The sequence below is a fragment of the Leucopleurus acutus genome, assembly GCF_964270905.1.
Source record: "Leucopleurus acutus genome assembly, chromosome: 16".
Lineage (NCBI taxonomy): Eukaryota > Metazoa > Chordata > Mammalia > Artiodactyla > Delphinidae > Leucopleurus > Leucopleurus acutus.
In genome coordinates this window covers 38,766,041-38,790,872 of record NC_139158.1, presented here as the reverse complement: position 1 = coordinate 38,790,872, position 24,832 = coordinate 38,766,041, and the positions used below count along the sequence as shown (strand labels likewise).

At 43.7% G+C, this 24,832-nt stretch overlaps 2 protein-coding genes across 4 annotated transcripts in view; one reads left to right on the top strand and one right to left on the bottom strand.

Annotated features, from left to right (window-relative positions):
• Window positions 1–11,084, bottom strand: part of LUC7L (LUC7 like) — a 30,254-nt gene extending 19,170 nt beyond the window's left edge. Inside the window, exons 1-4 of one of the 3 annotated variants that reach the window (XM_082857351.1) lie at window positions 10,915–11,084; window positions 10,013–10,083; window positions 8,942–9,036; window positions 4,791–4,889 (exon numbers count right to left, since the gene is read on the bottom strand). In XM_082857351.1, coding sequence (XP_082713477.1) covers window positions 4,791–4,886 — 96 coding nt within the window. In that variant the 5' untranslated portion in view covers window positions 4,887–4,889; window positions 8,942–9,036; window positions 10,013–10,083; window positions 10,915–11,084. Of the gene's footprint in view, window positions 1–4,790; window positions 4,890–8,941; window positions 9,751–10,012; window positions 10,084–10,914 lie in introns of those variants that run through there. The other 2 variants (XM_082857349.1, XM_082857350.1) reach the window with 2 other exon arrangements.
• A 9,242-nt stretch (window positions 11,085–20,326) lies between these two features.
• The window catches only part of FAM234A (family with sequence similarity 234 member A), a 31,180-nt gene continuing 26,674 nt past the window's right edge, over window positions 20,327–24,832 (top strand). The window contains exon 1 of the mRNA XM_082857474.1: window positions 20,327–20,380. The gene's annotated coding sequence lies outside the window, so the exon portion shown is untranslated. The remainder of the gene's footprint in view (window positions 20,381–24,832) is intronic.

Here is a 24,832-nt window from a genome sequence, read left to right as displayed (position 1 = left end):
TATAAATATCTGAAAGTAGTATAAAGGGCTGATGACCTCTTATAAAAGATTTACCGAGGGACTTCCCTGGTGACGCAATGGTTAAGAATCCACCTGACAATGCAGGGGACACAGGTTCAAGCCCTGGCCTGGAAAGATTCCGCATGCGGTGGAGAAACTAAGCCCGTGCACCACAACTACTGAGCCCGCGAGCCACAGCTACTGAAGTCCACGCACCTAGAGCTCGTGCTCCGCAACAAAAGAAGCCACTGCAATGAGAAGTCCACACACCACAACAAAGAGTAGCCCCTGCTCACTGCAACTAGAGAAAGCCCACACGCAGCAACGAAGACCCAACGCAGTCAAAAATAAATAAATTTTAAAAAACACCTTGCATGATAAACATGGCTTAAAATATAATTCAAATGCCTGTTACATTAATAATATATTTAATTTTTTCAATATGAAGACAAAATAAATGCTGTACTTTTTTTGTCAGCTGTCTTTCTAACACAACCTAGATAAAAATAGCTCCTAAATATCCCTGACTGATCTGCTAAACGGAATGACTCCTCTCCCAGCGTCATTTGATGCTGCTTGCATTAATTCTGGCATCAATCTTATTATACTTTCAGAGACTTTGGAGATAAATGTTTGGCTCACCTCACAGATTCATCGTCAACAGTGAAGATATTCTACCAAAACACTTGGTGAGATACATAAATACAAGTTATTAAGAAAAATCAGAACAAGTCATGATTTAGCGATGGTTCACAACTTGTAAAAACAAAACCTGTGTCCATCTTCCAATAGTGATGACTACACTGTAGTCCCTCCAGAAACCAACCTCAACATGGGAGCTGCTGGTCCCACGCCTGGGAACTGAACAGTCCACAGGCTACATATGTGGAAGGCTAGGAGCCTAGCACCAACAGCAGGTCATCAGGAGGCAGCAACAGGTCAGTGATAGCAAGAGTCAGCCCACTGGCCACATCTGGCCGAAAAGCTTCTGAGGTGTTCTGATTTATCAAAATTGCAATTTTGACAAGAAAAATCACAACTAGCCTTTCTGACATATACACACATATACCTATATACCTACATATATATTTATACATACATACATATATATATATGTGTATATATATATATCTGTTCACCCTGAATGGCCTGTCTTTGAAAGATACAAGTGACCTCTGAAGACAGGTACTGGATGGCTAGTCACGTGGAAAGGGAAGACTTTTCACCTGGAATCTGTAACAGTTACGTTTCCTACCGAAGAGATTTAAAAATTGGATTTTTATCAAATTCTTTTAACAAATCTATATTCTGGAAAAGCACTTTATTTTTTCCTTCTAAGTTTATTCTGCATAACTAAGGGAAAAAAAAGTTAGTTTGGTATTTTAAAGTCAGGCCACATTTACCTCTATCAAAGTAACCCATCCCGTGCACCACAACGAAGAGTAGCCCCCGCTCGCCATAACTAAAGAAAGCCCTCATGCAGCAACGAAGACCCAACGCAGCCAAAAATAAAATTAAAAAATAAATAAATAAACCCATGCACATCTAAACACTACTGATATATATATATGTTAAAAATTTTAAGGCAGGGTAAATTTTATGGCTAGTGAATTGTATCTTAAAGCCATTATTTAAAAAACCTTTTTATGGTAAACTCTCCCTAACACCCAGAGGTACCTGCTTAGCGCTCCACAAAGCACCACTCACTGTGTGGCAGGACCATACCTTACGCAAGTAGCCCCCACAAATAAACATTTCCAGTACATCCTCCTCTTTTTACTTCAGTCTTTTACTTTCACAAAAAAAGCTGCAATGGGCACCTTTTCTGTGTACCCATTAACACATATCACTAAGATACAGTCCCAGCAGAGTTCTGGAACAAGTGTATACAAGCATTTGACATGCTGAGAGCCACCTGACAAGACTGCCCTCCCACAAACACAGCTGCTCCAAGTCACCCTTCGTTCTTCAGGACAGGAGGCCTCCTGCGTAGGTTTACAGCACTAGCCATGAAACATTTCAACATGAGCCATCTGTTAGGTCAAATATGATTTTTAAGGAGTTGAAAGGACAGGTGGTTACCTCTTTAACAGGAAAAGGTATTCCTGCAAATGGTAAATTTTCACAATACAAAAAGGTCTCGTGACCCACTTGAGCCCTCCAACTACGACAAGAATGTTCATAATCTCTTGGTTTCTTCTAAAACTACTCTGTACATTTAGGTACGTCAATGGGTATAAATGTCCTTCCTTTTTAAAAATCACACTACAGAAGCCATCGTATCACACTTGCTTTTCCTCTTTATCTTGAAGATAATTTCACAACAACATACACTGAACCACACTGAACTCAATCCTCTTTCCATAGCTATACATCATTCCATTGTAAAGAAGAGCAATGACTTAGCCAAGCCCTCAATGAAGAAGCCTACAGTGTTCTGGCTTTCTGCAGTTCTAATGCTGCAGGAATATTCTGGAGCAAATTTATCTTTGTACATATGCAAAAGTATCGGTCAGATATACTCTCAGAACTAGCACTGCTGGGATGTGCTTTCACACCTTCAGATGCTCAATTATCCAGGAGGTGTATCAGGATTACTTAACTCTCCATCTCCTTAGCTCTGAGTGAGGGTGAGTATCTGCCATAGGATTAGATGCCTACCAGAAAGTGTCCTTTTCTATCCTTTGCCCATTTTCTATCCAGCTATTGTTACAGTTCTTCTCAATCATGATGAATTCTATATACAAAGGACACTTGCCCTTCATCATATGTGCTGCAAATATTTTGTCCCAGTTGAATTCTTATTTTATGTATAGGAATTTCTGATATGCTAATATTTTTAAGTGCCTACTCAGAAAAATGTATCCATCTTTCCCTTATAGCTTCTAGGCTTTATAACATGTCAAGGTGACAGAACAAAATTCTCTTTTGGGGGATCCAACCTGGTTTTTCCCCCAACTAGCTAATCCATAGTTCCTAATAGTGTTCATTGAAAAACTCATCTCCACAGTGGCTGAACACATGCCTTTCATAAAATACTAAATTACCGTATATGTTTCAGTCTTTCTGTAGTCTAAATTTCTTCTATTCATCTATTCTTCAGCATAAATTCATCAGGGCATTTAAAAAGTACACTGACATTCTCATGTAGCAGAAATGCTTAGATTTGTGATCCAAAAAAATTATGTTACTAAAATTGAAAATTTAACCTATACATCTGTGTATCTAACTCTTTCTGATATCCCAAGGTAATGGTCTCTTTACATAAGCGTTTTTCAGGTACTGAAGAATTTAAACTCACAATAAAGAAAACTTTCATCTCCAAGCCCCATCTATTAGTTGAGCTGTTTGTTGCTAAAGGCATTTTTAGTTAATTCAAAGATTCAACGCTGATGTTGAAGACTGTACTTGAAAAAGAAATGATAATTTTAATCACTTTTTAAGATTACTGATTTAAGTAGAATTGACTCTAGCTATAATATATCTCTAAAATGTCCATTGGCAGAAAAAAAAAAAGTCTTTCCTTGGTTTTGCTTTTCTCTGACTTCCTCCCACCAAGCTCAGTGCCTTCCCAGTCTTCACTGAGGAACCTGAATGGCATCAAACCCCTCACTGACCTCTGGTCAAACCAGGGATGGAGGACTTGGAAAAAGAAAAAACTAACAGAGTGACTCCATGGGAATTCCCTGGCAATCCAGTGGTTAGGACTCGGCGATTCCACTGCAGGGGACCTGGGTTCAATCTCTGGTCGGGGAACTAAGATCCCACAAGCAACACAGCACGGCAAAAAAAAAAATCTAAATAAATAAATAAATAGAATGGAGTGATAATCATGCATTCTCAATGGGGACAGGGATGAAAACTTGTCATGAAGAGTGAAAAAAATCTTAGATATTACAATGGTTAGTGGCCCGGAAAGGATCACACAAACTGATATGCTGGGTATCTGTGGTATCAAAATTTCATGGCGGGGAAGTAGACAAATTATGGGAAAAGGTCTAAAAAAGGCTCCTTTGGGAGGCAAAAATGACAATAAAGTTATGAAATGACATTTTATAACCACTAAATTGCAAAAATTTAATGGTCTGACAATACCAAATGTTAGTGAGGATGTGTACACTGCTATTAGGGCTGTAAACTGATACACATTCTCAAACAGGGAGAAAAAAGAAAAAGACAACATTACAGATCTTTCAAGAATAAACATGCCTCTCCTACAATCCAGCAATACCTCTCCTAGGAATATACCCTAGATAAACCGTTGTACACGTGCACCAAGAAGATATTCAAGAACATTTATAACACTGTTCATAATAGTTTAAGAATAAAAAATTAAAATGAAACTAGTATCAACCCAATTGTCTATGAACACAAAATGGATAGTTTGGGGAATACTCAAGCAGCAATGAAAACAAACAAACCATACTCAACAAAATATGTAAACTGGAACATAATACTGAAGGAAAAAAGTTATTAAAGATTACCTATGCTATGAAACCATTTTTATAAGACTCAAAGAGAAGAATAAACACAATCTTCAAGGAATCATAAAATATGTAATAAGAAACATTTTTAAAGAAAATGATACATACAAAACATAGAACCGAATAGGGATGATAGACACACAGACACAAATCGGTACTGGCCACGTTCTAGCTCCCAGCCAGAGAGCGGTGGAATGACATCTATTTCATTATTCTGCTTCATAACTTACAAAGGTTACATTATTCTTGTTGGTGCAGTACCTGGCTCTTCACAGTAGGGAATAATTAACACAAAATAAAACTTACATCCAATTCAAAAAAGAGGTCCCTTTCTTTACTTGCAATCTCATAATCTGCTCGGAGGGCCAAATCGTGGATTTTGGTACATTCTCCTAAATCCATGCGCTGTGAGAAAGAAACAAAAATTTACACATGAACATCTACCCATTTGTAGGAAGCACTGTGACCTGGTGTTTTAGCTGTCATCAAAATAAACAGTACTTTTTTGGATATTAACTATGATAAGAAAATTTAAAAATAATATGGCTAAGAAGACTTATTTTCCTTTTATTGATACCGTCATGACTATATGACACTCAGAACAGGTGCATTTAAGTGTAATGATTTATATCTCTTACAGAACCAGAAATAGACTAGTAATGTTTTCATTATTTAGCTTTTGCCAGTTTTATTATTGCATTAGTCACATAAGAAATGTTTATTCGGTGAATAGCAACATGAGGGGTGAGAGGGTGGCAAGGAAGAGGCCAGGAAACAAAAGTATCACTGATAGCAGCAAGTTTCCATGCATTCCTTCTTGCAGCCACGACTACTCAAGATGCTACAGAGACAAAAAGAGGAAAAAGAAAGAACAGAGAAAAACGAGGTTTTGGAAATTACAACATAATCTAACACCTGGCTTTGTGTAGCTCTTTGTATACCAAAGGAAATAAAGCAGAACAGGCTGATTCAGAGCCAAAGCAATTCTCCAAACATTCTCCTAACCTGCTAAATGGCTCTGGACACGTAACTGGGAACACAGACTGGACCATTCACTTGCCCCATTTGAAAAACAAAAGGCTCTTTTAACAAAACAAATTATTTGTGTTACCAGTAAGATTTCGCCTGATGTGCTATTACATGTTGTGAGCACGTACAGAACAATTAGCAGTGCGTATTTCTCATCTAAATCCTAAGTAGAGGATCCTGTACAGGGACACCCCCACCCCCACCCTTGCCTCTGATCATCTAAACAGCAACAGGGACATTTGGATGCTGAGGGTCAGGCTAATAAGTCAGAGAATGCAAGTTAAGAAAACCCAACAGCCCAATGAGGAGACACCTTGGGAACCCAAGCTGTTGGTCACAAGTACGACTAGCAAACAAAGAATGATGGAGTTCAGGAACTCCTTTAAGCTCAAACTACAAGTGTGTTCAAAACGAGATCAAAAAAATCTTCATGGGTTACAAAACCCTCAACATTTTAGTTTTTAGGCACATGAGAGAGGCTCGCAGTGCCTGACTCCTGGGTCCGAATCTCAGAAAGTGCAGCCATGCTCTTAACAAAATTTCCTTCAGTATCCCAGTGACAGAGCCATGAGGGGACTGTCTAGGGTGGAGTTTATCTTCATTTTGACTGAAGGCTACATGCCAAAAGCTCTTTTCTCCTTCATTATGCTTACTCCGAAGTCATGTGTAGTTCACACATGTTGGTTACGTGGGGAATCCAGAGGTAGGGAAACAAGTTCCAAAAGCCAAAGTTGCAGCTAAAATTGCTATCACTGTAAAGCTGACAACTTTTGCTTCCTTCACTCTTTTAAATAGCAAGTATAATTCTTTAAAAATATATAGCTTCCACAAACAAAACTAAGTGCAACAGCTGAAAAATGAGAGATAGCTATGAGAAATTATTTAAAAGCTAACAAAATTCTGTTACTCAAAGAAAAACCACCTCCAGATGAAGCAAGCACCGAAACCGCTGAGTACTATAATTTTAACTGCAAATCAATTTCCATTCTAAAAACTTCAACTGTCAAGAAAATTTCGACATTAGGGAACCACATATAAAGCAAAATTCACCATTACCTTCCTTCAGGTGGGAGCTCTCAAGCTAAAGCAAGTGGAATACAGGCCTGGGGTTCCATGGTTACTCTGGAGGTAGCTTTTCAGCTTTGCCAAGGAGGCAAGGAAGTACTGGCCAATTCCCCTAGCAGCCAAACACCAAGCACAGCTGAAATACCACACTCATAAACTTCTTCCAAAATATTCCAAATGGCTGTCAAATCCAGCATGTCAGACCCCCTCCTTTTTTTTTTTTTTTTTTTACTGAACAAACATCTGTGTTCTCTACTCTCCAGTGGTCTCACACTGCAGGCAGGGAAGGGCAAATAAAGGCTCCTTCTAGAACCTTCAGGAAACCAAAGTTCTACCACAAGACAAGTTACACTACCTTCCCTCCAGCTATCCCTCCGCTCTTACTAATCAATACATTTTCCCATCAAGCCTCAATAAAACGATTGCTTCCATTCCTCCGTTGTCTCACCCCTACTGACAGGAGACGGTTTTGAGCAAAGATTTGGGTATGGAGCAGCCCTTGGCAAGCTGAGGGTTATAACCATTTTCATCTTGCAGCTGTGTTCTAAAGAATTATATTCATTCCAATTTAACACAACACAAACTCTACCTCTCACTTGCCACCTCCACGTAGCCCACACCAGTTAAGGCTCAACCTTTACAACACCATCCAAGTTCCCAACCCTCACCTCAACTGACCTCACGACCCCACACAATTGTTCACGGCACCCTCACATGAACATGGGTCTCCTGGGCTCCCTCCTCCTCAGTCTGAGCTGCCCTGTAACCCACGCGGGACGGAGTGACGCTGAGCAGTACTTGGCCTCTCATCACTGCTCTGGTTCCACAGCCTCTGTCTCCCTCCCCCTGAAGCACACCAGCCCAGAGGCACCCGAGGCACCCCTGCTTCCCTCTGCTCCAGCATCCACCTGGAGCGTTAATCCCCCAAACGCACACGTGTGTTTTTTCTCACCATTCAGGTCTCTGCTCCCATGTTCCTGAGAGGCCTTTCCTTATCACCCTATCCAACAGTCCAGAACCTACTCATTCATTATTTACTGTCTGTCCTGTTCCTCCATTAGATGAGAGTAAAGATTTTGTCTTATTGGTACCACATCCCCAGTGCCTGGCACAGAGTATGTGTCCAACAAATATCTGGCAAATGAACCTATACCTAACACAATAAACATTTGTAGGAAATGCCCTCATTCACCAGCATTCTGGAACAATGCTACATAGGGATCCAATCAAGAAAAATATGGTTGAACTGCTTCACGCTGGTGCATGTCCCTCTACTCCCTTTGACTTCTTCCACTAAGACCTACCAGCAATTCCAGGTTATGATGCCTCATACAGGAGTATCCTACCGCTGACTGCTTATGACCAGTGGAAGCCAGTAGTCTACAGTGATGGCACCCACAACAATCTGGAGCACACAGTAGTTATAATATTTTCCTATACCAGGTCAACCACTGGCAAAACCCCAGCTAACAAAGGCACAAGGCTTGGCTTTCATTTCCTATTTGCTGTCAGAAGAGCCAGCTTGAGAAGATTCAATACACCTGTGCAGTTTGCCAGACGCTGCTCCCCCAAAATGGTAATAATAAAAGCAACAATTAATTATGAAGAAAACGTTCCCCAGCACATGCACATGTGACCCTTAAAATGAGTAGACATTCCAGGAGGGAGCTGTGAAATCTGAAAATGCTGATGATGTTTACAAAACTAATTTTCTGTAAGTGTCTGAATCACCGTAGATAATCCACACTCTTTAGTCTTCTTAAATCCTACCCAATTTTGAATAAATGCACATTCTGCAAAACTAGCATTTATCTGTTTGCTTCATCTGAAATGAACTTAAAGTTTCACTTAGAATTTTACACTTCACTTAGAAGTAGAGAGGTCTATACTTATTGGATCATGTATTGATTTCTTGAAAGGGTGGCATAACACAAAATTGCAAATCGATGTTAGTCCTGATTTTTCAAAAATCTAAAAATCTGGGGAAGAAACATACCTCGTTAGATCAAAAGTCTAACATGTGTTTAACCTGAAAACAAACCAACCCAGAATCTTAGAGCTACAGGCTGACCTGAAGTACACTTTTTGCTAAAGCCAAAGGAGACTAGTATTTGCACTACTTAGCTGTGAATACCTCAGTATAAATGACTCTACAAAAACCTGATAACTTTACAAAGAGAATTTTATAGAAGTGAAATATGTCATTATATAAAATTCCACCCCACTAACAGAACCTATCACTTGAAGGGCAGTAGGTAATTTCTGCCTGGTAAAAGAAAACAGAATTCAACCTGAAAAACCTTCAGTGCCTACACAGCATCCATGTCTGAGTGTCCTATGACATCCCCCCCAAATGTACCTACCGTCCCAGCCAGAATGTCGTGGGGGCAGCAGTCCAGAAGATGACTCTTGCAGACACGGTCATCTGTAAACTTGACCCTCTGTCTGGTTTCGTCTCCTGAAATTCATGTGTGGTTTTAAATAAGACAATATTATCACATTAAGCACAAAAGCATATCTGGTACAATTCACCTGGATGATTTGCAGACTACCAAATACACTGAAAAGCTGATCTAGAGGTATTTACAACTGGAACGAAATACAGATGATTTTTGATGCTAAATTTATCATGAAGAATCACACTTAAAGAGATCTGACTCCGTCATTGTGCCAAGGAAGTCAAGGAGTCAGAAGGAAAATGCTGAGCACCAAACAGCCATTAGCCCCACACATACATGTGGGCAATGAGATACCAAAACCCATGCTAATCAGAGGGCGATGAATCACCATGTATGACTTAAAGCTGGTAGTTTCCAACAAAAGCTATTTATTAGTCTAATCATTTTGCTATAGACCAACGTATAGGCAGTATTTTGCCAAAATTATATGAAGAAAGCTTTCTCTCTCTACTACTGACTGATAAATAATCTGAACCTAGTCTACCTATCCCCCTTTAACCCCCACCCTTAAAAAAGACAGTTGGCACCTGAGAGTCACTTTTAACAAGACAATACCAAGAAGAAAAAAAAAAAGGCAAAAAAGGAACTAGGTTAGTCAATACACACTGTGAGTTCCAACACATACTGTACCCATCTGCATTCTTCAAGACCTCAGCTGCAGAATTTTATGCCCGCTGTTGAAAAGTTTTAAAGGAAAAGTTTTCTTGCCCAACCTGCAGTAAGGAAGTCAGGGGAATGATACATAAAAGTAAAGGCAAAGTGGAATGTGACAAATTTTAAAGCTAATCTGTGTATATGACACAGAGCTGTGTAATACTAAAGGAGGAATATATTTTAGGATTTGCAAGCATCCAGGATTAATGTAGTGTCTTTTTATTGAAAATGTTTTCTTTCTAAACTACACTTTTAAAGTTACTTGTGAAAAAAAGCAAACACTTTTTTGTTATAACAGCTTAGAAATTGGTTGTGACTCACGGCTCGATGAACATGAGGCTTTTCTGCAACTCCCTTGCAGATTGATGTAGGCAGGCAAAGATACACTGAACCTTTATAAATAAAATAGAGGGGCCACAATTGTTCAGTTTGTATGAAATAAAAATATGGGAAGCAATTCAAAAGCAACTCAATATACAAAGAAAGCTAAAAAGCACTCATTCGCCTATGAAATAAAGTGCAAACAATCTGCACAGCCCTGCGAATGTGCCAGTGTGAACTTACAACTTCATTACTTCGGTAGAAAAGAAAACACAAACCACAGCAGGTATATAGTTTTGCAAAGATGCAACCGCTTTCTCCTGAGACAACCATCAAGATCTTGCGCTCCTCCCTACAGTACAACCTACCTAACGACTGCCAAGCGCTGGCTAAACAGAGGCTCTCCTGTGTGGCTAGAGGAAAAGGGGGCTGGAAAAGCACGCGGCAGGAACCCACGTTAGAAAAGCTCAATTTACGGCTCCCCTTGCAACGGTACAGAACAAGACGGCCAGGGTTTCCAGGCCATCCGGCTCCCTTGCGCAGAGGAGCTCCGCCAGCCCGCTGCCAGCGCCCAGAGCCCCAGCTGGCTGCAGCCCTTCGCCGACTCCCGGTTCGAGGGGCGGCGGGGGCCGCGGGAGTGCAGGGGGGACGGAGAAATCGCAGGAAGGTCAGCGGGGAGGGGGCTGGCGCCCCACCGACGACGCGGGCTCCGAGGGAGGAGCCCGCCGGGGACCCAGCCTGCGGGAAGAGCTCAAACAAAGGCCCGGCGCCCCCGGTCGGCGCGCGGGGGAGGGGAGGACGCCCGCGCAGGCGCAGACGGTCGCGGCCCCCCGCCTCAGGCCGCCCGGCGGCCTCGCCTCGCTCCCGCCCCAGCCCCCGCCTGGCCGGCCGCCCCTACTCACCGTCCCGGGCCGTGCCCATGAGCTGGTCTAGCAGGGCCCGCATCTGCGCCTGGGCGGACATGGTGGCCGGAGGGAGCGGCAGGAGCGGCCGCGACGGCTTCTCTCAGACTGCGGCAGCGGCGGCGGCGGGGGCGACGGCGGCAGCGCGGCGGCAACGAAGAAGGGTCGCGTCGGCCTCGAACCCGCTCGGCTTCTTCCCGCCGCGAGGCACGCCGGGAGGAATTGCGTCGGCGCCGGCGCTTGGCCTGCTGGGAAATGTAGTTTAGGGGCGGAGCCAGAGTCTCCGATGAACAAGCAAGCTGTGCAAGGGGCGGGGCCAAAGTCCCAACCCTGATTTTAGTGTGGATCCCAAAACTTACGTGCTCCGCTGAGGCTAAACCGCAATAAAGTGAAATAAGTGTAGACAATACAAAACAAAAAAATAGGGCTTCCTTGGTGGCGCAGTGGTTGAGAGTCCGCCTGCCGATGCAGGGACACGGGTTCGTTCCCCGGTCCGGGAAGATTTCACATGCCGCGGAGCGGCTGGGCCAGTGAGCCATGGCCGCTGAGCTTGCGCGTCCAGAGTCTGTGCTCCGTAACGGGAGTAGGCCACAACAGTGAGAGGCCCGCGTACCGCAAAAAATACAAAACAAAACAAGGAAATAAATCCCGTGTTTTCTTTCTAGCCGTGAAACTGGGAATGTATCCTTCAGCTACTCTCAGACTTTTTTTACACCTGTGAAAATGGTGCCTGTCACATGACTTGTGAAAGTTAAATGAAGCATGGAGTTCCTGTTAGGTTCTGTGACTACTACTTGGTGGTGGTCCCTGAGTTCACAGTCTGCCATCCACCAAGACTGCTCTAGCCCTGGCCACTTCCGAGACTGACAATGAGCCTCTGACACATGCGTACAGCGGACAGTAGGGGACCGTGATTCATACCATTGGAACTGCCCACATATCCAGATGTGTATTTGCTTGTTCCGACTGCAGTGCCCTCACACCCAAAGGTCTGCAGGATGCCTGATTTACTGACATGGAATCCTGCACAACTTTGTCTCATATAAAGAAATCCATTTTATGGTAAAGCAGGTCAATTATTTATTTCTGTGTAGCAAGCTGCTTCAAAACTCAGTGGTGTAAAACAAAAATGATTTATTATTTCTCATTATTCTGTGGAGTTCAGGCAGGGCTTAGCTGGGCCCTGGGCTCTCTGCTCTAGGTGATTTGGCTTGGTTCACAAAATTGCTTGTATGAAACTGGGCTGAGCAAAGATCCAAAAAGGCTACACTGATGATCTGGCCCCTCTGTGGTTCTCCATGTGGCTTCTGTATCTGTACATGACATCATAACATTCTGAAGTCTAGCCCAGCTTACTACATAGTATGGCAGCTGGCTGCCCCAGGGGAAGGAGTGGAAGCTGTCAGTCCTTTTAAGGCCTAGGCTGAGACCCCCAGAACTCTCCTTCTACCATTACCTATTGGTCAAAGCAAGTCAAAAGGTGGGACTGCCCTGGTAGTCCAGTGGGCAAGACTCCACACTTCCAATGCAGGGGACACGGGTGTGATCCCTGATCAGGGAACTAAGATGCTATATGCCATGCGGCATGGTGCAAAAAAAAAAAAAGTCTGTGATTTAGTTAATAACAATGTACTAATGTTAATTTCTTAGTTTTGACAAATGTATCATGGTTATGTAAGATATGAACCCAAGGAGAATCTTGGGTAAGGGTATATGGGAATGTTTGTACTATCTTTGCAATTTTTCTGTAAATCTAAAATCTTTCCAAAATTAAAATTTATTTTAAAAATAGTATGTAGAAACAAATTCAAACAAGTTATTATCCCAATAACTATAAAGAGATTAAATTTATTAGTTAAAAGAGAAAATCAAATAGGATTTCATGAAAATCCATTTTTATGCTATTTAGAAGCAATACACTTGAAATACAAAGACGTGTAAAGGTTGAAAGTAAAAGTGTGGGAAAATATGTAGGCTAACACCAACATAAACAAAGCTGATATAGTTACAGTATAAGGTTTAAAGGAAAAAATATTAAGTATGGAGAAGTCATTGTATTGAAAAGGGTTTTGTTCACAGTAAGATTCAACTATTTTAATCTTGCATGCATCTAATCAAATAGCCTCAAAATATGCAAACCAGGGCTTCCCTGGTGGCGCAGTGGTTGAGAATCCGCCTGCCGATGCAGGGGACACGGGTTCGTGCCCCGGTCCGGAAAGATCCCACATGCCGCGGAGCGGCTGGTCCCGTGAGCCATGGCCGCTGGGCCTGCGTGTCCGGAGCCTGTGCTCCGCAACGGGAGACGCCGCAGCAGTGAGAGGCCCAAGTACCGCAAAAAAAAAAAAAAAAAAAAATGCAAACCAAAAGATGACAGAACTGCAGGAAAAACAAATAAACCATCACAAAAGTGGATTTCAATATACACCTTTTAAAGTGTTTTGACTAACACAACATTGTAAATCAACTATACTTCAATTTTAAAAAAATGTAGGGGGCTTCCCTGGTGGCGCAGTGGTTAAGAATCTGCTGTCAACACAGGGGACACAGGTTCGAGCCCTGGTCCGGGAAAATGCCACATGCTGCAGAGCAACTAAGCCTGTGCGCCACAACTACTGAGCCTGCGCTCTAGAGCCCGTGAGCCACAACTACTGAGCCCATGCACCACAACTACTGAAGCCTGTGCGCCTAGAGCCCGTGCTTCACAACAAGAGAAGCCACTGCAATGAGAAGCCCGTGCACTGCAACAAAGAGTAGCCCCCACTTGCTGCAACTAGAGAAAGCCCGCGTGCAGCAACGAGACCCAATGCAGCCAAAAATAAATAAATGTATTTTTTTAAAAAAAGAAGGAAATGTAGGGAATTCCCTGGCAGTCCAGTGGAGGTACTTTCACTGTAGGGGCCCAGGGTTCAATCCCTGGTCAAGGTACTAAGATCCTGCAAGCTGCGTGGTACGGCACCCCCACCCCACCCCCCCAAAAAAGTAAATGTATAGTCTTAAATGCTTAAAATATTGTTTTAAAGGCAGTAATTTCATGACCTAACAAGCATTCAACTTGAGTTAGAAAAGGAAAAACACAACATGACTGAATAAAGCAGAAAGGAGATTACTAAAAGAAGACAGAAATCAACATAAAAGAAAACAAACATACATAGAAAGGATCAACTGGGCCAAAACGTGGTGTTTTGTTTTTCTGAGGTTTTTCTTTTGGCTGCATTGGGTCTGTTGCTGCGCGCAGACTTTCTCTACTTGAAGCGAGTGGGGGCTACTCTTTGTTACGGTTAACAGGCTTCTCATTGTGGTGGCTTCTCTTGTTGCGGAGCACGGGCTCTAGGGCTCTAGGCGCACAGGCTTCAGTAGTTGTGGCATGCCAGCTCGGTAGTTGTGACTCACAGGCTTAGTTGCTCCGCGGCATGTGGGATCTTCCCGGACCAGGGATCGAACCGTGTCCCCTGAATTGGCGGGCGGATTCTCAACCACTGTGCCACCAGGGAAGTCCCAAAAGGTGGGGGGGGGTTTGTTGTTTTTTTTTTTGCAGTACGCGGGCCTCTCACTGTTGTGGCCTCTCCCATTGCGGAGCACAGGCTCCGGACGCGCAGGCTCAGTGGCCATGGCTCACGGGCCCAGCCGCTCCGCGGCATGTGGGATCTTCCCGGACCGGGGCACAAACCTGTTTCCCCTGCATTGGCAGGCGGACTCTCAACCACTGCACCACCAGGGAAGCCCCAAAAGGTGGTTTTTTGAAGAGACTAACAACATAGACAAACTTCTGGTGAAACTGATGAAAAAAAAAAAAGAGAGAGAGATAGCACAAAGCAAAGAATAAAATGGGAGTGTAACCACAATGAAAGAAGGAATTAAAAACTAAGAGAACACTATGAACTTTATGCCACTATATTTGAAGCCTTGTATTAAATGGAAAATTCCTGGAAAAATATAATATTAAAATGGACACAATAATAACAATAAAGTCAGAACTGCCATGTAATTGTTAAATAAACTAGAAGAGTAATTTTAAATCTTTCTCAGGCCCCTTGCAGCAGTTTGTGTGATGGCTGAAAAAGCATCTGAACTGCAAGAAGAGAATGATGATGGCCAGCAGGTTCATGTGATGCCTAGGAGAGACCTTGACCGTCCACAGGAGCAGGTAGGCAGAGGCAGCCAGCATTGGTCCAACCTTCTCACAGTGGGGTCTTGCTGCAGCTCTAGGAAGAGGGGAAAGAAGACCCCCAGAGAGGAGGAGACTGCTGACCATGGAAAAAACAAATAAAACACTAAGATACACTTAATAAAATTAAGCTCTAACTCTAAATATTACAATGTATGTGAAAGTACAAAGGAAAAAAACACACACTTGTATGCTAGGGAAAATTCTATTTTGCTTTCTCTAAATTATAATTTTTCTCAAGAGTCAAAAGGCTGTTATTGTGCTTCATTTTAAGAACAGCAAGTCAGAAACGTCAAAAATTTAAAGTGTCATCCATCTTGGGGCAAAAACCAGACTTATGCTATCAGTCTTTAAAAGCCTTAAGCCTGGATTTCCCCGGTGGCTCAGTGGATAAGACTAAGAAGTCCACATGCCGCAACTGAAAAAAAAAGAAAAAGAAAAAGAAAAAAAAATCCCGCATGTCGCAACTAAGAGCCAGCGCAGCCAAAATTAAAAAAAAAAAAAAAAAAATGTTGCTCTCCATCTGGCTCTACAATGATTAGGTGACCAGCCACTGCAGTTGCTGACCTTCAACACACCCTGAAAGAAGTTCAGGGCCAAGATCAGGAACAAGGCCCTCTGTGCTCTGGGAAAACTGGCAGAACAGGCCTTCAGATAGGTAGGTATTTTCATTACAAAACTTTATGAACCCAATTTCTTGCATCTTTTCATACCTAGAAAAGCAGTAAAATAATTAACAGAGACATCTGCCCCTCATGACTAGCAGCAGCCTCTACCAAGATGTATGCTTGATTGCACATTACTCCCCTCACCAAAAGCATGTACATAATATATACTGACCCCGCCCCCCAGCCCCGCCCCATTCCAAAGTTCAGAGCTCACTGACCTGCTGTCTCTCCTGCTACAGTCCTCAGTAAGCCGCAAATAAAACTGAACTCACAGCTCTCATGTTGTGTGTGTGGTTTGTTGTGTTTTTTTTCAGTTGACATTACCCAGAACGTCACCTCAGTATCTGAAGTTTCCCTCTGTCCCCTCCTCCTCTAATAAGTTGGGGTTTTATGCACCAGCATCAAGGTATTAATAAATCTTATTTAAAAATTTTTCCTCAAAGAATGCATCAGGCCCACCTAGTTTTATTGGTGAAAGACTGGTTTTCTACCCAACTTTTTAAAGGAACAGACCATTCTAATCCACAACCGTTTCTGAAAAATATAAAATGATTAAATATTCCCCAATTCATTCTATGAGGCCAACAGCGTCCATGGCCCACGGGCCCAGCCGCTCCGCGGCATGTGGGATCCTCCTGGACCGGGGCACAAACCCGTATCCCCTGCATCGGCAGGCGGACTCTCAACCACTGCGCCACCAGGGAAGCCCGAGGCCAATAAAATCTTGATAGCAAAACTAGACAAGGATAGTAAAATAAAGTGCTGTATAATCCAACCTCACTCATAAACATAGAGCCAAACATTCTAAACAATATCAGCAAATGAAATCCAGCAACATGTAAAAGGATAATAGGCCATAAGCAAATTGGTTTAATCTAGGCATACAAGGATCAGTTATCTTTAGAAAGTTAATAGCATTTACCACATTAAAAGATTAAAGGAAAGGAAAAAAAGATTAAAGGAGAAAAACTGCATAATCATCACAAGAGATGTAGAAAAAAAACACTTAATAAAATTCAATGCACATTGATGATGTAGATGAAAAATTAACCAATCAACCTGAGAAAGAAATGAAAAATTTTATCCGAGCCAAATTTGAGGACTATAACCCAGGAAGAGCAACTCAGAAAGCTCTGAGAACTGTTCTGCCCATTAGAAGTAAAGGAACAGTTCTTTAAGTTTTTTGAGACAGAGGGCTGTACATAAAATGACATATTATTGACAGTTTACATGATCCAGATCTAAGTGTCATTGTGGTAGGTCATGTGGTCCCGTACAAGATCAAGAAAGAATGTTATCTTTTAAGGAGTCCTCTTGTGGGTGCTAGGAGAACGCTGCTGTTTATGGCTGAGCAGGTATTTCTGCAGATGCGGAGGTTTGGTCGATGCATAATGCAGATATACAATGCACAGTGGTGGGGAGACAGGAGGCAAAGGGCAGAGAAGAATTTTTTATGATTAAATTTTTCTTGTCTTGCCATAAAATATGAATTTTATTTCACAAAAATAAAAAAAAAACTCTTAGGGAATTAGGAATAGAAGGAAACATTTCTAACCTGTTAAAGAGTATCTACAAAAAAAAATCCTACAGCAAATGGTCAACTATTGTAAATATTCTCTTTAAAATCAGGAACAGGACAAAGATGCACACTACTGCTTCTATTTATCAGCTCAGAATGGCAAGAAAAATAAAGACATAAGGATTAAGGGAGAAGAAACAAAATTGTCTTTATTCAGATTATATGATTATATTCCGAGAAAGTTCAAAAGAATCCACCAACAAAGTATTAAAGATATTCTTAGAATAGTTGCTGGTTAAAAAAAAATATGTAAATCTTTGCACTATTTCGATATGCCAACAATGGAAAATGTAATATTTTTTAAAGACACTTTTTTTTTTGACTGCACCTCACGGCTTGTGGGATCTTAGTTCCCCAACAAGGGATCGAACCCGTGTCCCCTGCAATGGAAGCACAGAGTACTAACCACTGGACTGCCAGGGAATGCCCAAGAAAATATTATCAATAGCATTGAAAACCGCAAAATGCCATCTAACAAAAGAAATAAAAATCTTACTGTAAGACATCACAGAAGGCCTAAATTAAGTGCAGAGAGAGTCTGAGCCCATGTTCTTTTTTATTTATTTATTTATAGCTGCATTGGGTCTTTGCTGCTGCGCAAAGGCTTTCTCTAGCTGTGGTGAGCAGGGTTTACTCCTCGTTGCACTTCGTTGCAGTGTGTGCGCTTCTCATTGCGGTGGGTTCCCTTGTTGCAGAGCACGGGCTCTAGGTGAGCAGGCTTCAGTAGCTGCAGCATGTGAGCTCAGTAGTTGTGGCTTGCGGGCTCTGGAGCGCAGGCTCAGTAGTTGTGGCACAAGGGCTTAGCTGCTCCGCGGCATGTGGGATCTTCCCAGACCAGGGCTCAAACCCGTGTCCCCTGCACTGGCAAGTGGATTCTGAACCGCTGCGCCACCAGGGAAATCCTGAGCCCGCGTTCTATGTAAGAAGATAAATCATGTCAGTTCTCCAGTGTGATTTACAGATTGGGGACCATTCTACTGAAAAGCCCTACAGGGTTCTTTTGTGGAACTTGGCCTGATTGTGATTTTGACCGAAGAATGAATGGCTGAAGCTTTCCAGAAGAAAAATAAGGTGGAGGGACCTGTCCAACCAGGTATCACGAGTTACTATAAGGGTATTGTAATTGAGATTGTGTGGCACCTGCATGCCAGAAGAGAATGTAATGATCCCAGGAAGAAGCGGTGGGCATTTAAGACTTCCCTCCATTTCCCAGTGCTCCGGTAAAAAGCCCTAGTCCCCTGAGACTCTTCAGATACTTAGGAGAAAGAAGTCTGTAGTAATTTGTCTAGTTAATTGCTGTGATTCAAAAGTATAATAACTTGCCTTATCTTTCTGAGAGGGTCAAGTAGTTTCAGGCTGGCTTAGGTGCCCAGGTACCCTGGGGCTGCCTGGGCCTGGAGAGATTCATCTAAATATCAAAATACTTGAGTCCAGAGGGGATCCTTTCAGGAGATGAGGAGGACAGATGTCTCTTTCCCTTTATGAACAGATGGAAGTCATTTCTCTGAATCCCTCACCTAGGGTTGTTGTGTCAGTCCACTCACAAAGGAAAAATTTCCATCAGTTCTCAATGGGTTGGGTCGGGGGAGGCCTGTGGGAGGTGTGAGGGATGTTTCATACTTACTATTACTGTGGGGTAATTAACAAGAAACCTGGTTTGATGCAGAACACCTTGTGTGAGCATTAGGACAAAGTTATCAATAATGAAGCTGAGGACTTCCCTGGTGGCGCAGTGGTTAAGAAACGCCTGCCAATGCAGGGGACACACGGGTTTGAGCCCTGGTCTGGGAAAAATCCCACATGCCGCGGAGCAACTAAGCCCGTGCGCCACAACTACTGAGGCTGCGTCCTAGAGCCTGCGAGCCACAACTACTGAAGCCCGCGTTCTAGAGCCCGTGCTCCGCAACAAGAGAAGCCACCGCAATGAGAAGACTGCGCACCACAACGAAGAGTAGCCCCCACTCAACACAACTAGAGAAAGCCCGCGTGCAGCAATGCAGACAAAAATAAATAAATAACTTTATTTTAAAAAAATAATAGGGTCTTCCCTGGTGGCGCAGTGGTTGAGAATCTGCCTGCCAATGCAGGGGACAGTGGTTCGGGCCCTGGTCCGGGAGGATCCCACATGCCGCGGAGCAACCAACCCCGCGAGCCACAACTACTGAGGTCCGCGCCTACAGCCCATGCTCCACAACGGGAGAGGCCGCCGCAATGAGAAGCCCGTGCACCACAACAAAGAACAAAAGCAGCCAAAATAAATAGATTAAATAAATTTAAATAAATAAATAAAAATTAAATTAAAAAATAATAGAGCTGAATTTTAAAAACCCAACAGAAACTCATGCATATACATTGTTTTTTAAAAAATATGCCAGATCGTTGGGGGAAAGAGGGACTAACTCAATAAATGGCATTAGCACTCCTGGTTATCCAAATGGAAAAAAAAAAAAATGAAGTTACCTTCTTACCCCATACTAAAGCTACTCCAACCTGAATTAAGGACTTAAATGTTAAATTCAAAACTTTAAAAAAACATTAGGAAAATACGTGGGAGAGTAAGGGGCTAGGAAAGGATTCCTTAAACAAGACACAGAAAGTACTAACCATAAAATATTGGCACTTTTTTAATATTAAAGTGAAAAGACGAGACGCAAACCGAGATATTTACAACACACGCCACCGACAAAAACTTAATATCCAATACAGGGCGCCAGGAAACAACACGAAAAGACAAGCCTTTCAGCAGAAACCTGGACCAACGACCAGAACAGGCACTTCCGGAAGAGGAAACGTCAGGCCAACGCAAGTAAAACCAACTAAAGATGCTCGAACGCGCTAACAACCGCGGAACCGGAGCAGACCGGCAGCACCGCCAAGGCAATCCGCGGGACTGACACTACCGTCCGCGTTGCTCAGCAACCGAGCCGGCCGTGGGGCGGGGCCTGAGCGCGCTTTCCGCCCCGCCCGACCGGAAGTGACGCCGGGAGCGGGGCCGAGCAGCCTGGTGGCGGCGCGGGCAGCAGCTCTGGCATCCTCGGGAGGGCGCGGCGGCGGGTGAGTAGCGCGTCCTCTTACTTCTCGCGCGTGCGCTCCGCGGCCTCGCGCGGGTCCACCTCTTCCCTCTCGGGCCGTGTCTCTCCGCGTCGGCGCGGGGCCCCGGGAGACCCCGGCCCCAAAAGCCCGCCCGTGCTCTCGCCCACCGCCCAGCGTTGGAGTCCGTGCGTGTCCGCGCCGCGCTGTGGGTGGAGGAGCTAAGCGGGAGCCGGGCAGCGCAGCGGGTTGGCAGGACCGACTGCCGCAGCCTGGGTTTGTGTGGCGCTCAGTTCAGCCCCGCTTTCCCCCAAAGACAGGATTTAACTCCCATTAGGAACCTTCCCACCCCAGTTGGCTGCATAGGAGGCAAGCTAGCCATCGCTGCACTGGTTGCCTGGAAGTAATTAAAAATATACTAATACTAAAATAGTATGTCCATGAGCTGCCTCTCGCCAGGGTCAGATATGCATGTCCTCTTTCTAGGACGGCGTCTGTTTGACGACTGGCTCAGTAATCCAAAGCTCAGCTGACGGTTACTCACCTATAGAGGTGATTGCTCCCTACAGCCTGTCTTACTAAGCAAAAGCAAAGCAGAGTTTAAAAGCGGGGAAGAACGCTGTCAGTCTGTGAGAGTTCTCACCTCCCCCATGACTTGATTGCCTGGGAGCTGACTGATAGGTTATCAGGGTATAGACAACTGCAAATACTTGCAACTCCGTGATTTCAGCTGAGGAGCTTGTGTGATGTGCTCACCTACCCCTAGGCTGCTAATGCTCTTCTGAGCCTCAACCAGATGGCTCCATTGCTCTCTTTGCACTTTCCCTGTGAGCCTGAAGTTACAGCAGCCTAGATGAACTCAGCAAGTACTGAGTGTCTGCTGGGTGCCAGGCATATAGCACTCATCAAGACAGAATTCCTGTCCTCAAGGAGCTTCAATTCTATGGGAGGATACAGATAATAAGTAAGATAAATAAGCAAAATATGGAGCATGCTAAAGAGAGAATACGGATCAGGAAAGAGTGAAATGGAAATGACCCTGTTATCAATGAAGTGGACATTTATTTGGGCATTTTACCAGTTCTCTGAGTCCTTGTTGCACGGATTGGAGTGCTTTTGGCTTCAAGTGTCAAGCGTCCATTAAAACTAGATCAACCTCTGGAGGCATTCCACCTACTTTCACTTAGGAAAGTCCAGGGGACCAGAAATAGATGGGGCCAGGGGCTTAAGTGAGATCATCAGGATTTAGTGATGGAGTGTGGGGGTCTTACTACCATCCTCTCACACACTTTCTCTTTGACCTGTTTCTCTCTATGTTGCCTTTCTTCTTCTCAGGTTCCTGCCTCTGCTCTACCTGCTTGTATTAGTTATCTGCTGCTCCGTAACAAATCAACATCAATGATGTTTTAATGGATTAAAACATCAAACATTTATTACCAGTTTCCGTGGGTCAGGAATTCAGGAGTGAATTAGGTGATTATAGTTCAAGGACTCTCATGGGATTCCTTTTTTTTTTTTTTTTTGCCACTCCACGCAACATGCAAAATCTTAGTTCCCCGACCAGGGATCGAACCCATGTCCCCTGCATTGGGAGCGTGGAGTCTTAACCACTGGACCGCCAGGGAAGTCCCAAAGGACTCTATGGGGTTACAACCAAGATATTGGCTGGGGACGCAGTCATTTAAAGTCTTGATTGGGACCAGAGGGTCTGACTTCAAGACAGTCCACTCACTCAAGGCCTCAGTTCCTTACTGGCTGGCTGTTGGCTGGAATCCTTATTTCCTAGCCACAGGGCCCACGTCCTCACATGTCGTTGTCTTCCCTCAGAGCAAGCGATAAGAGAGGAGAGAGAGGACGGTGGAAGTCACCATGGTTTTTATGATCTAATTTTGGAATTTTGCTGCTGCTCCTGCCATATTCTGTTTGCTGGCATCACTAGGTACTAAAGACTTCACCTTTGAAGGGAGGCACATCAAAGAGCTTGTGAACATATTTTAAAACCACTCCTGTGGGAAAAGAGTGCCTATTCCTGTAATTCCAGTTGCAGTTCCAGATCTAGTGTTCAGTTGGGTCCCAATCATGTGAATCTGATTAGTTAGCTAGCCCTGGGTAAGGAGCCCTCCCCAAAGTTACCAGAACCACACTAAGCTTGTGGGAAAGTGGATTTACCCAAAGAAAGCCCAGGTGCTGTTACAGAGAGGAGTGGATGTCGGGTAGTCAAATTGACCCCTATGTCTGATACATGCTATCTATTTCAAATCAGTTAGAAAAGTTTACAAGCAGAGCATAGCAAGAATTGGACATTTATTCAGACAGGTGAATGTGTATGTTTATTTTATGCCGTGCACTATGCTTTGTCCTGGGAAGACAAAGGCAATAAACGAGTGATGCCCTCCGAAGTTCTTCACCATCTGGGGGTAGGTCTCACCAGTGGCTCAGTGGGTATGGAGCAGTGGTGGGCGGTGGGTGGGTGGGGGACTGGTTTGAGTGGGCTGTGAAGGCCCAGTAGGAGTTACTGGTAGGTCAGCCTTGTGATGGGGGAACAGACGTTGGGTATAGGGTTTGGGAAGACATGATACTAGAGGTAGGCGATAGCCAGGTGGTGGAAATACCTGCAGGCAAACTCAGGTGGCTGAGCTTTGTTCTAAAGTTGTGAAGCGTCAGTCAAGAGTTTCAAGCAGGGGAATGACATGATCAGGAGATATTAGAAAGATGTCTCTTGCAGCATCAAGGAAGGTTTGAGAGGGCTACAGAAATCCAGGTGAGAAGTTATAAAAATACGATCTAAAGTAGCGGCCGTTGAAAGGAGGAGTTCAACTGAAGAGAGATGTCAGAATCTACAGGGTTTGTGGTTGTTGCAAAATTTACTACGTACCTCACCCGAAATCAGTCTTTAGAAAAACCACAAACTTAGTGAGTTTTGTTCCCACTCTGACTTTGTAAAATCCTTCATGGAGCTTAGGTTGTCTGGATGTAGTGTCCAAAAAGAAGAATGCTGATTCCTAAATGAATAACCAGGAAGCAGATATTGAGAGATCAAGTGGCATATCTCTAACTTTTTAAAAATTGGAGCAAATTTTTTAAGAAATTGGAGGTGGGGCATGGGAGAGAAGTGTGGTCTGTAGATGGAAAAGGTTGGCTCTGTGTTGGTAATTGTTGAAGCTGGGTCGTGGATGAATGGGGCTGGTGGTCTCTACTTTCATGAATATTTAAACATTTATGTGACAACAGGTTTTTAAAAAATAAAGGTAAATAAGTAAACTGAAGTTAAGGCATATTTATAGGGTTGATCAAAAGTGATCAAGTAAGAATTATACTTTATCTTCTTAAGAGCTTCTGCTGTCCTTAATGTAAGGACAAGAAGAAACACTGATTTGTGGGGGAATCAAAGGAAATTGAATCTTCCTTAGAACTCAGGAAAAAAGCTTACTCCATGTTATTTTACAGACAAACCTACAAAACTTGTTCTGTGTAACAGTTGCTTGTCTGAAATTCTGGTAGCCATTTCTCTGTAACTCCCTTTTAGGTGGTATGTGAGCTGCCCTCAATTACTCTGAAAGTTTTGCATCTCGTGGAGAGGAACTGTGTGCTGAGGTTCAGGTCCTAAGCACTGACCTGCCTGTGAAACACTTGCCTTTAACCGGGAACCATGCATGACCTTAAAATTTGTTCTCATTTGAAAGATGATTAAGGGCCTATTGTCTGTCTTGAGATTATTGTTTGTTGAAGTAGTTGTTCGGCTGTAAACAGCTGAACACTGTAGCCGTCATTGTCTGACTTCTGCTTTGCTCAGCCGAAAACTCAGTCTGCCCAGTTGTTTTCTGTGGGCGTCTCTCACATGCCTCTGGTTGAAGTGCTGTCAGAACACTTGGGCCACTGGGCCGGGACACAGGCCTCCTAATGTATAAGACATTCCTAAACCATTTGTGTATGTCACAGCTGGCTTTGGGGACGAGCATTTGAGCACTCACACTATAAGATCGGTTTGTGGGGCTTCCCTAGTGGCGCAGTGGTTGAGAGTCCGCCTGCCGATGCAGGCGACGCGGGTTCGTGCCCCGGTCTGGGAGGATCCCACATGCCGCGGAGCCTGCGCGTCCGGAGCCTGTGCTCCGCAACAGAAGAGGCCATAACAGTGAGAGGCTCGCGTACCAGAAAAAAAAAAAAAAAAAAAAAAGATCGGTTTGTGATTACAGGTCATGAGGTCTGCGCATCCAGACAAGCTCTTGAATGAAGAACTTGATGGGCCTTATCTCACCTTCTTGTCAAGGAATGGCTCCCAAAAGCTCTCTCCCGCGTTTCACTGACACTTAGTTTAACTGACACTTACCAAGTGTCTGTCGTTTGTTTAGCACCAGGGAAATCCTGCTGCCCTAAAATAGCTCTCGGTCAGAGGCTGTGGGAGGAGTATTATGGGTGCTTTGAAAGAAAAAGTTCGAGTTCTCAGGTGGAAGGTGGCCTTCCTGGTCCGCGGTGCTC